Here is a 12,472-nt window from a genome sequence, read left to right as displayed (position 1 = left end):
AAACTCCCGAACAAAAACAATGACCATTACCTGACCGCAGCTTCCTCCAAACCTTTTGTGACAGGCCCCTTCAGTAGATCAATAGCCGAGTCCACTGGCACAGACTGAGAGGATTAGACCAATGTTCTCTCTCTGTGACCTGCTTTAGTGAACTCCTTTAAAACAGAACCGAGTACAGTACAGTGGCAGCCAGTGCTCACAGCTCTCTATGGGATTCCCACGCAACTGCAGCCAGTATAATCCGCCATTTTGGCACAAGTGACAGATTAATCACTTTTTTATTTTGGAAATTGCCACAAAATGAGTACAATGTTTATGTCAATGTTTACACAATCAACAGCACTCGTGGTCATCCGAAGCATATTTTCTGCCTGTAACTGTCTTGTTGGACATGTTTTTCAATTTGGCAGCAGGCCCACTTGAGCAACTCTGCTGGGCTTGACTTCTGTTTGCTTAGCTCATGTTTACTGCTTGCCAGAGAGGCCTCGAGTTTCCATGTATGCGTGAGTGTGTTTGGTGTGTGTTCATTTGTTTGTTTGTGTGTGAGAATATGCGTGTGTGTGTGTGTGTGTGTGAGTGTATGTGTGTGTGTGTGTGTGTGTGTGTGTGTGTGTGTGTGTGTGTGTGCGCGTGTGCATTTGTGTGTATGTGTATGTGTGTGTGTGTGTGTGTGTGTGTGTACATCTCTTTGTGTGTGTGTGTGTGTGTGTGTGTGTGTGTGTGCATCTCTTTGTGTGTGTGTGTGTGTGTGTGTATGTGTTGGTTTGTCCGCTCACAGCTGAACAGATTAAAGGCTAATAGCGGTCTGGGTAAATCCTAGCCTTGCTGAGAGACCCTGGCGCAGAGGCTCTGTGTGTCAGCGATAAGGGGGAAAGGCCACGAGAAAAAAAAACATCAGCATGTTTCCTCTTTTCACACTCTAAGTGTCCCACAAAAGGGTCTTTAAAGCTGCGAGGAAAAGGTCCCTCTCCTCCTCTCCTGCAGCCAATCCTGAGGGCTGGGATGACATTAGGGCGGTGGAGGTGGAGGTGGGTGTGGGCTATGGAGGGTAGGGGTGAGCAATGTTGGAAATGTTCATCTTCTTTTTTGAGGTGGTGGTGCAGAGGTGGCAGTTCCAAACATGGGTTCAGGGTCTGAATCCCAGCAGGCGAGGGCAGGCAGTTTGGGTGAGTTGTGGGTGTATGTTCGGTGTGTGGGAAAGCTGTTGGTGTCAGTGGTGGTGCTGAGGGTGGTGGTGGTGGAGGTGTTTGTTGGGGATGAGGGGGCGGAGGGGGGGGGGGGGGGGGGGGTTACCTCTGTGAGAATGTGGATGAAAGAGAGGAGATGGAGTTGGGGGGGGGGGGGTTTGGAAAGTGAAGATGAAAGCGTCGATAGACAGCCTCTAGCCCAGGCAGTCATTGTTATTCATCTGAGGAGTTGGTGCATGTCTGACTGTGAGAGAGAGAGAGAGAGAGAGAGAGAGAGAGAGAGATGCTGTCTCAGGCCTGGAGGTGTGTGAGGCTGGTATAAGGAGGCTGTCAGCTGCAATGATGCGAACGTATGTATGTGTGTGTGTGTGTGTGTGCGTGTGTGTGCGTGTGTGTGTGTGTGTGTGTGAGTGTGTGTGTATGTCTGTGTGTGAATGTGTTTGTGTGTGTGTCTTTCTTCCTCTCTCTCTCTCTCTCTCGGTATACTGTATGTCTGAATTTCTGTTTGTGTGTGTGTGTGTGAATGAGATGTGTGTGTCTTTCTCTCTTCTTGTCTGTCTGTGTGTGTGTGTGTGTGTGTGTGTGTGTGTGTGTGGTGAGTGTGTATCAGTGTATGAAGTACAAGTGAGTGTGTGGGATTGTGAAATGGACAGAGACAGGCAGAGAGAGAGAGAGAGAGAGAGAGAGAAAGAGAGAGAGAGAGAGAGAGAGAGGACAAAGGGAATGTGAAATGCCCTATGCTGATGTACTCTCTTGTTGCTGTGCACCTGTATGAGTGCGTGTGTCTACCTCTGTGTGGGTGTGTCAAAGTACTGAATATATGGATTTGCCTTTCTGTGTGTGTTTTTGAATGCATCTCTGTGTGCATCTGTATTCACAATGGAGTGTGTTTGTGAACATGTATATGTTTGTGTGTGTGTGTGTGTGCATGAGTTTGTATATCAGTGTGTGTGGGGGTTTGTGAGTGTGTGCATGTGTGTGTGCTCGTATTGACTTTGTGTTCTGCCTGGTTGGGAAAGAAAAAAGGGGGTCCTTCCTTCCTGTGCTGTGTCCCACTGAGAGCGCTCGTTATTGAGAGATGGCGAGGGTGAGCTGCAGCACTGACAAGCTAAGCCTTGGAGGCAAAACACACGCCCATCCGCCCCCCCGACCTCCGCTTCACGCCGCTCCACACACACTCCCGCACTCACCCCTCGGGGCGCCCCTCTGCACCTCAAACGGACAACACAATCCCTCGCTGCTCCACCAACACACACACACACACACACACACACACACACACACACACACACACACACACACACACACACACATCACACACACACACACACATATCACACACACACACACATCACACACACACATATCACACACACACATATCACACACACACACACACACAAACACCCACCACACAAACACACACACACACACACACAAACACCCACCACACAAACACACGCGTGCACACACACACACACACACACACACACACACACACACACACACACACACCCACCACACAAACACACGCGCGCACACACACACACACACACACACACACACACACACACACCCTACTGACAGGCTCATTAATTAACCAGACCTAAAACTATGTCTGAGATGTTGCCCCCTGGAAGCATGTCCGTACATACTTTAGCTGGGAAATGATACAAAGTCATTGCCAAACACAGCAGAGCATCCAACTTGACTTTTGATGAACCCCGCCAAGTGTGGTAGCTAAACGGAAAGAGCCGACTTGCAAATGATTTAGCAGTTTTCCGTTTTACAGCCCCTGCTGGTTAATTAAAGTCAATCCATGGCAAAAAAAAAATAAGATATCAAGATCAGTGGTAGTAATTGCAAATGTTTTTGTTCACTTTACAACTGCTGACAGATCAAGGGAGCTTCCAGAAATGTCATCCAAATTCACAAAATGTGTTTAGATACTGCCCCTCAAAGCTCTAGCGACAAGTTGTGATTAACGTGCGACTACAGCCACGGCTGATCTCAGAAGTGGCAATTTACACAGCTATCCCCTGCCTGAACACAGACCAGATGGATAATGGATTCATCAAAATGACTAGTAGCTCCATCTTCACAGACACTTTTTTGAATTGGAGTGCAGATAATACTGGATGCTATAGACGCCGGTTATTTCTTTCAAAATGACAATATATGCTCAGACAGACAGGCGGACAGGTCGAATTGGATCGTGCGGGCCTGGAACAGAAAGTTAGCAAAAGCGCTTTACCAAAATCACTGAGCATTTGACAAATGACCCAGTGACTGTGTGAGTTTGCAGTCTGCACGAGTCAGAAAATGTGTCAGGCTGACATGGAAAGCCAAGAATCATTCCGATTGCATCTATTCACGGGGTTGTTTGGAGAAGGTGCCTATTTGTACCACTGGCTTTTTGACAGCACATCAGATGTGAAGACGACCCATGAACACATTTCCTCCCCTCTGTCTCTCTTTTTTTAGCTTTTTTTTTGTAGGGCCAGATAACAAGCTGAAAAAGTCTGAGAAAAACTACTGGAACGATATATTTGCCCAACATTTACAACCACAAAATCAGCGTTTTCATTCCAGGTCAAAATCAGTGTTTTCATTTCAGGTCTAGCTTTTTTGTGGGGGGGTAGTGAACTCGAGGGCCATCTACACTCGTCCGTGTCGCACACGTGTGAGCATTTGCACGTTATCGCGTTGCCTCGTATTCGTTTGTTTTCTCGTTAGGGGCAATTTGTCATGCATCCTAATTAGTCCCCTATTGAAAGGTTGACAGAAGTCTCATCTGCCAAAGATCACATAATTTGCTTCATTGTTTCTCCTGACGCGTGTGGGCGCATTAATAGATTTATTTTTTCGCGACGATGATTCCGTCTCAAACACGAATGATTGTAATTAGAAGAAAAATTACTCTGTATGAAACGGAGCAATTAGTGCTAACCATTATCTCTATCACCATCATTAGTGCATGTAGATGGGAATTGTACTGATTCTGCTGCTAACCTCAACAGTTTCAATGTGTGAGTGTGTTTGTGTGTGTGTGTGTGTGTGTGTGTGTGTTTTTTTCTGCATGTGCGTGTCTGTTTTATTTTGTGAAAGCACACTCAATCACGACAAATGATTTGCCTCGGGAAAGGGATCCAAGAATCAAGAGCCGCTCTGTTCGTGGCAGCAAACGCCAAATTCCCACGTTCGGGATGTCAAGTCAAGCTTGCACCGCTAAATTACTCTTTTTTCCTGTGTTGAATTTCACACCCTCTTCCTCTTGTCATTTCCACTCTCTCTCTCTCTCTCTCTCTCTCTCTCTCTCTCTCTCTCTCTCTCTCTCTCTCTCTCTCTCTCTCTCGCTCCCCGCTGCTCATGTCTCCTGCCCCTCCGTATCCCTTTCCAATCCCCTCTCCTCCCTTGGACTTCCCCCGAGGAGCTCACTCTCAGTTATGACCTTATATAAACTCTGAAGTATTCCTCTCCTCTTAAGAGATTGGGGTGTGTCTCAGTTTCTGCCCTGTCTCTTCCCTCACTTTTTCTCTCCCTCGGTCTCTTTTTTTTCTCTACAACTCTCTCTCCCTCTCCTGATAACTCTCCCTCCCTCCCTCCCTCCCTCCCTTCCTCTCATTCCCTTCGTTCTTGAAAACTGTCCAGTGTCTCTGAGTTTCATTCTTTTTCTCTACTCATTTTCTCTCCCCTCTTCCGCTTTTTCTCTTTCTCCCTCCTTTCTCTTCTGTCTCCCTTTTTCTCTATCTCTCCTTGAATCTTCTTACATTTACTCTCCCCCCCTTCTCTCTCTCTCTCTCACACACTCTCACTCACTCACTCCATCTCTACCATCTTCCTGTCCGCAACGCGCCCCAAACAGCGACCCCAGTGACCCCCCCCCCCCCTGCGACCCCTTTCGCTCACTCCTCACTCACCCTGCTGGACGAAGGAGCCGTAGACGAACCACATGGAGTTGTAGAGCGTGGTGGACGAGACGGAGCCCATGGGCAGACGCGGGGGGTTCAGCCAGTTCAGCAGGTACACCAGGATGCCCACCAGGAGCACGGTGCCCGCGATGCAGGCCCACAGCGAGAGGTCGAAGGGCGCCAGGCAGGCGAACATGTCCACCGTGCGCTCGGCCCGGCGCAGCAGCACGCCCACTGAGTAGTCTAGGTAGCGCGTGGTGAAGTCCACTACGCCCTCGCGCTCCGGGGTGATGGTCAGGGCCGAGAGTCCTACGTCTGCCCGCTGGATAAACAAAGAAACACACACACATGGACACACACACACACACACACACACACACACACACAAACATGCGCAAACACACAGGCACAAGAGGAAACTATTAGAGCAAGGACAAATAAACAAACTGAAAACACAGTTTTGACTGAATGCCAGAATTAGACTTACCAACACTCACACACACACACACACGCACACACACACACACACACACACACACACAAACACACACACACACACACACACACAAGCATACACACGCACAAACACACACAGATACACAAAAACACCTGTGCACACCTTTCAGTCCTACCAAATGACCATCAATTCAAAAAAGAAACAAAGAGAAGGGAAGACAAGAGAAAGAAAAGAAGAAAAGAAAGCCAATGGAAAAGGAGAGAGAGAGAGAGAGAGGCTTGGAAGTGAGTCATCATCAGTACACGGCGTCCTGTTCTCAGAGTGCATCATTAACACCATAATGCACCGATAACCACACCTGCTTCTGCGGCCAGTCAGTCTCTCTGATGATTGCCAGTGTTTATGCCGCCGTAACGCCGGACCAGAGCATGCATTAATTCACATTACTCACAGTCGTCTGTTTACAAAAGGTAAGCTGGAGAGCAAGCTCTTTGTGTTCAGGCTGACAGAGCGGAGAAAGACATCAAGACCTCAGAATAACCTTTTTTTAGTGGGATAATACTTTTTAGATTTCATTTTAGCTGGCAGCAATTTTTCACTTCTTCTTCTTTAGTCTTTTTATTGCATCTCTACAAAACTAAACCAAAAAAAAAAAACCAAAACAAACACCAAAAACAGCCTCTTCGACGTCATGCCATGGAGTGTTGGTATGAGCGGAAACAAAAACAACAAACAACAAAAAGAAACCAAGACAAAACAAGAGACTCTCTCTCTCCCTCTCCCTCTCTCTCTTGGGCTTGATGAGCAGGTATGTCAACAGCCGGCCGCTTTAGCATACTAAAGAGAGCCCTCCCGCTGTGGAGTGGCGGGGCGCGGGCAGGTCTCCGTCGGCAGGCTGGCCCATTAGTGTGGATGGGCTCTCGGGGGAGTGGAGCGGGGACCCTGGCTGGCCCCAGTGTTTTTGCGTCGGGGTCAGAGCTCCGGTCTGCCTGGCCAGACAGAGATAATGGCTGCTCCCTCGACCACATCACAAGTGCTACAATCGGACCGCGTCCAACCCCCCACTTCCCACCCACATGCACACGCACACACTCACACACACACACACACACACACACACACACACGCAAACAAACACACCCTCAGTTCAGGAACCCCAGGGAGGTAAGGGGGGCATGGGGACTGGACTAGGAGAGGGGAGTTCTGCTACACACTGTTTCAACTGAGAGAGATGGATTTACTGTCCCTACCTGCCCTGGCTGTTACACAGAGAACAGAAGCATGCAGGCAAACACACACACACACACACACACACACACACACACACACACACACACACACACACACACACACACTCACACAGAATTACACATCTAGTACACTCACCATAACTACACAAACACACACACATATGTGTGGACACACACAAACCCACAGAAATATACACACACTCACACATAACACAACACATATAATAACACACACAAGCACACACACGAGCACACACACGAGCACACACACACACACACACACACACACACACACACACACACACACACACACACACACACTCACACACACACACATCACACTCACACCCCCTCAGAATCACCTAGCACAAAGGGTCTACTGTATCTCATCTCTGGCTCTCCTCATTCCCCAGCAGCCCAGGTGATGTGAGAGGCATGCAGCTCTGCAGCGCTGCTCTATCTGTGCCTCGGCTCGTATCGCACCTGTTACGGCGAGTGATAATCACACGCCATGCTCCCGATGCTCAGGCCAAAGAAAAACAAAATCTGGCAAGAGCTCTGGAACACATAATCATTCTGCAAATTGGCTTAGGCCTATCTGTAGCAAATAAACTTATTTTATTGTTATTATTACACGTCTTATTCTCGTTGAAAGAGGGGGCAAAATATTATTAATAAAAAACAGGTTTCCCACTCTATGTCAGCAGATTGAACTTATATTATTTTACCCCCCCCCCCCCCCTTCTACCCCCCAACTCCCTCACAATTAATTCACAGATGACTAAATCTGCTAATTTCATGCTCTGATAGGGAAACAAAATGCTTAAACGGGCAGAAATTGTCACTTCGGCAGTGTATGAGACATAAGAGATGACAAGGACTCCCCGGCATGGCCCTGGCACGCGGGCCAGAGGAGGGGGGGGGCTTAAGGGTAGCGTGGAGGGGGAACACACTTAAGTGGGGGCTGTGAGGGATGGGAGCAGAAACCACTTGATGGAACCACTGAACACAACAGGGGCCCCTTTAACAGGCAGGCGGGTGGGGGGGGGGGGAAAGGCTATTGTGCCGCATTGCTGGCACAGAGAGAGAGAGAGAGAGAGAAAAAGAGAGAGAGAAAAAAAGACTAGAAAGAGAGACGAAAAAAAGGCAAGAGCTGTGACAAGTCACAAAGCAAGTACAACACGCTGGGCACAATGGCTGTGCTGCTGTAACTGAAGTGTAACAAGAGGAACAGAAGTTTGGTTCCACTCCACATACATACACACACACACACACACACACACACACACACGCACACACACACACGCACACACACACACACACACGCGTGCATGCACGCATGCACGCACGCACACATACACGCACGCACGCATACACATACACACACACACACACACACACACACACAAACACACACACGCAGGCACACATGCACGCACCCGCACACACACACAGAGACATTGTTCAAACACATCCTTCTTGACATGCTCAGCACCTGCCTAACGCCCATTATGCCACACATCAGCTTCAACTATGCCATCAGATGGCAGTATAGTATTAGTGTCGATTTCACTGAATGTTTGGCTGTATGAGCAAAAGAAAGAAAGGAGTGGGCCGGACATGAGAGTAACTTCAAAATGAAAGAAAGTAACCTTGAAAAATGGCACAAAACAGCAATTTTGTCTCCTAATCACTCAAAAGAGGGTAAATGGCAGTAGTAATAATATGATTGCACAAATAATTCAGACTTTACACTGACTGTAACAGAAAATAAAAATGGTTGACTCTTTGTCATCACATCATTAAATCTTTTTTGCCAGCAAATCTGCTCCTGCTCTCAAAATGCCCATAATTATTAGCATGTAATCTGATGCTTGGCTGGGTAAATTCTCAGTTGACTTAAGCCAAAAAGAACATGTCAACTAATTTTTTAGGAGCCTATGAGCCATGTTTATTATTTAGTTGTGACTGAATACACCTGGATGCTTCTGTTTCTACTTACGGACTTTTGACAGTCACAGTGAATCCCGTCATGACTGGACTAAAAAAAGGTTCCTTTTCCAAGAGATTTTATTCTCTAATCAGTACAAGGTTGTCAGCATGCTCAGAACTTCTCTACACTCCACTAGTCATGAAAGACTGGAAGAGAATTTCTGTGCAATACAACTCTGTCTCCATTGTGTGTCTGAAAAAAGCATTAGCATAATGTACAGAAATTCAAATAGGGCTGCTGGCATCATATCTTTCATTTTGGTGAAAGTCCCAATGCATCAGTGTGTAAAGGTGTATGAACAAATATGCATGTATATCGGTACCTCTCCCGGATAAGTATAAGGTGCTACTACGCCATGGATCCGAGGTCTCTTTGTGCGCCAAGACATTAAAGTCTACGTCCAACTACTCCTCATGATAACACATAATTTGCACGAGCAAGGGTGGAGGAGGGCCCAAAAAATGAGAGGGGGAAAGAGAGAGAGGACAATTTCCAAGCCAGAATACATTTTCAAAGAAACATCAAAGCGCAGACGGATCACAGAGGCCGACGGAGATGAGAGTGAAGGGGAGACAATGAGGAGGCAGAGAGCAGGGCTTCCTGTGATATGGCCCGGATCTTTAAAATATATTTCACATTTTATGGATTCGCTTTTGTGTGTGTGTGTGTGTGTGTGTGTTTTCTCTTTTTTGCTCTCCGTCTGTCCCCCCATTGGGTCTATCTCTCTGGACATGGAGATAAGCTACAATGCGGCTCTTGTGCATATTCCTGCAGCTGTAATGTTGAGAGGCAGGCTCCGGCGGAGACAGGCAGGGAGAGGGCACCACGTCGGGAGACTGTAAAGAGTTGTGGAATGGAAAGCAGCGAGGGGTCGTGGATAATGGCTCTGAAAATGCTGCGCTGACCTCCAGCTGCTTACAGATTCTCCTTCCACTGTGTCTGCCGGCTGATAGTATTTCTGTTGGGCGGGGGCCCATCTCTCTCATCGCCGGGTTTGCACCACTTTTGGTGAATATCACAACAAATGTGCTTCACTCTGTCATGTCAGACAAAAAAGCTATAGTATTTGTACTGCTCTGTTGGCATTATTAATAATGTCCGTAAGCTCCGTCATACAAAAAATCATACATCAGTATTTCTGTCTTGTTACCAGTATTAGCAATGCATCAGAATAAAATCAATAGCATTCATACAGCATTACTAATATTAGTAATAATAGTGGAAAAATAATAGCACTGGGATGGAAGAAACAGCATTATGCAGCTCAGTCAAATTAGCATAAATACAGTTTTTAGCATTGCAATTGCCATCCACTGATTTTTTTCACATGACTAAAAAAATCAAAGCTGCGAGTTTACAGGTTGGTACAGAGCCACACATCTAGAAAGATGTCTAATCATGAGGTCAGTTTGCTCTTACCTTGGAGACGAGCTCTCCAATCAGGCCATTCCACGTGCCGTCCGCCTGCTGGATGCCGTACTTGTGATCTGGAGCGATGTAGATCTCGTACTTAAAGCCGAGGTAGTTGGAGAGGGCATCCAGGACGTCGATGGAGAAGCCTTGGTACTTCTTGGGTTTCCCCAAGACGTTCTCCGACACCATCACGAATGGCTCCTCCTGCAAATAAATAACACAGCATTATACTACGGTTGTAATCGTAAGCCATATTCTTTAGCATCTATTTTCAATGTCAAAGTCACACAGGGCTTTCTCACAAACTCAAAGCACCTTGCTGTGCCTGTTACTGGCTATACAACTCCACTCCTAATCTTTTCGCTAAGTGTTTGATCCTCTACTGAGATCAAACACTCCACTGGTGGCTGACTCAGACGAGGGGAGAGAGGGCCTTCAACTCCATCTGAGTCCGAGGGAGTCCAAGAACGCAACACCTCTCATTATCCACAGCTGACCAGACGTATCGTCTGCTTCTTGCCACAGTGTCTAAGCTCTTCTTTGAGGGCCTGGCTGCCATGGTTTGCCTTTTCACGCAGAGGGGGCAACGGTATGGAGGCTGCACTGCAAATCCCTCACAGCCTACTTCAATGGACGGTCATTTTCACCCTCAAGCCCTATCTGTGATTCTGAGGAGTTCTTTTGATAAGTTCCCTCCTTATCAGTGGACTTTGCCCTTTCTTTCCAGAGTAACCTACTACTTCAGCTTGGTCTGATGGTCCTACTTGTCAAAACGACCATTTTGAGAGTGTCAGTCGAATATTGCTTACAGTTTAAAAATGAAGCTGTTCTCTTCGCTTTCTATTTTTGGTATGGCATTTATCAAAACATTAGTTAACTTGGCTCTTGATGTTGCTTTTACCTAATGCATTATTCACATATCCACTTTAGTACACCCAAGGGATAGTAACATTTCAAGAATTTCTTGTTTTTATGTGTGTATGTGTTTTTTTTACTGTAGACATTATGAACAGTGGTTAAAAATCAGAAACAAAATTCTTCTATACCAGGGCATTGCAATTACGGTTTTAATCTGACTAAGTGCCTGACATATATGAGCCAAATGTGAGGCCGTGAACAGAAGAGAGTGTAACCTGACAGTTACACAATGGCGCGAATCTTGGACACTGACATTTTCCAATACAACTGTTTGTATTGTACTGTTGTGTCCGCTCAACTGTTTCACCGGCACAGTAAATTGCCCCTCCTGCCATCAATCGGGATGTGGAAGATTACCTAGGAAGGGGGAGAGTGCATTTTGCTCCGAGGGCAGCCACGGTAACGGAGTTTGACTCCCAGGTCACAAAATAAACACCGCCAAAGGCTACTCCAACTCCAGTGAATTCTGAAGAAGGTCAGCAACGGCGTTCACTTGGATGCTAAAGGAAATGGACAGTTGCTCTATAGGTGCAAAACAGGAGTAAACTGTGTGTGGGGGGGGGGGGGCATCAATTATTTAGGTTGTTTTTATTCTGAGCTGGCAGTTTGGAGACATAGGGGCAACAGCAGTGGGAGGGAGAGGGAATGAAGGCCCTGCAGCAGGCACACATACAAAGGCAACGCAATGAGAAACAGGCTCATGGGAAGATCAAAGATCAGTCGATAGCAAACTGACCAGCCTTTGCTTAGCATCACAGGTACAAAAGAGAGGAAGAGAAGAGAGAGGATGAACAGAATAGAACATGAAGGGAGAAGAGAGGATAAAATAAAATAAAAAAATACCTGTAGTATAAAAAAAAGAAAATTAAAATACAATACCTGTAGTGTAATTTGTACCAAAACTTGGTCACCAAACAAGCCCCTTTAAATGAAAACCATATAAAACCATTCATCTACACATTATTGCAGAGCAGGCAAGCACTACTGCGTCTACCATTTGCAGTGGGCAGAAAGCTTTCACTTCCATTTCAGCACTAGTTTACCTTGCTTAACAGGTCTCCAAAAGCACTCCATTTTTCTAAAAGGAAAATAATGTGGAACATTAGGGCACCCGCACGCCTCGCCTGTCTGTTAGTCGCGATAGGGGGCGGGGGGAGGTGGGCGAGTGGGAGGGGGGCAAAACACAGGGGTGCTCCAAGTCCTGTGGCAGTAATGGCCTTGTTTAACACTCTACTGACAGCATTAACTCTGACTAGAGCATCGAGAACACCATTCACACAACAACAATCCACCCATACCCCCCCCCCCCACACACACACACCCACACACACCATTCCCCATAG

The 12,472-nt window shown here is 46.9% G+C and overlaps 1 protein-coding gene across 1 annotated transcript in view; it reads right to left on the bottom strand.

Moving 5' to 3' along the window:
* The window catches only part of grid2 (glutamate receptor, ionotropic, delta 2), a 320,181-nt gene that overhangs the window by 61,749 nt on the left and 245,960 nt on the right, over nt 1-12,472 (bottom strand). Inside the window, exons 10-11 of the mRNA XM_076270599.1 lie at nt 10,218-10,415; nt 5,108-5,420 (exon numbers count right to left, since the gene is read on the bottom strand). Of these exons, the coding sequence (XP_076126714.1) occupies nt 5,108-5,420; nt 10,218-10,415 (511 nt within the window). The remainder of the gene's footprint in view (nt 1-5,107; nt 5,421-10,217; nt 10,416-12,472) is intronic.

Source organism: Alosa pseudoharengus, unplaced genomic scaffold (genome assembly GCF_046254945.1).
Source record: "Alosa pseudoharengus isolate Yale_2024_CS ecotype anadromous, Long Island Sound unplaced genomic scaffold, YU_APseudo_1.1 YU_APseudo_1.1_scf_6, whole genome shotgun sequence".
Lineage (NCBI taxonomy): Eukaryota > Metazoa > Chordata > Actinopteri > Clupeiformes > Clupeidae > Alosa > Alosa pseudoharengus.
This window is presented reverse-complemented; position numbering and strand designations above follow the sequence as displayed.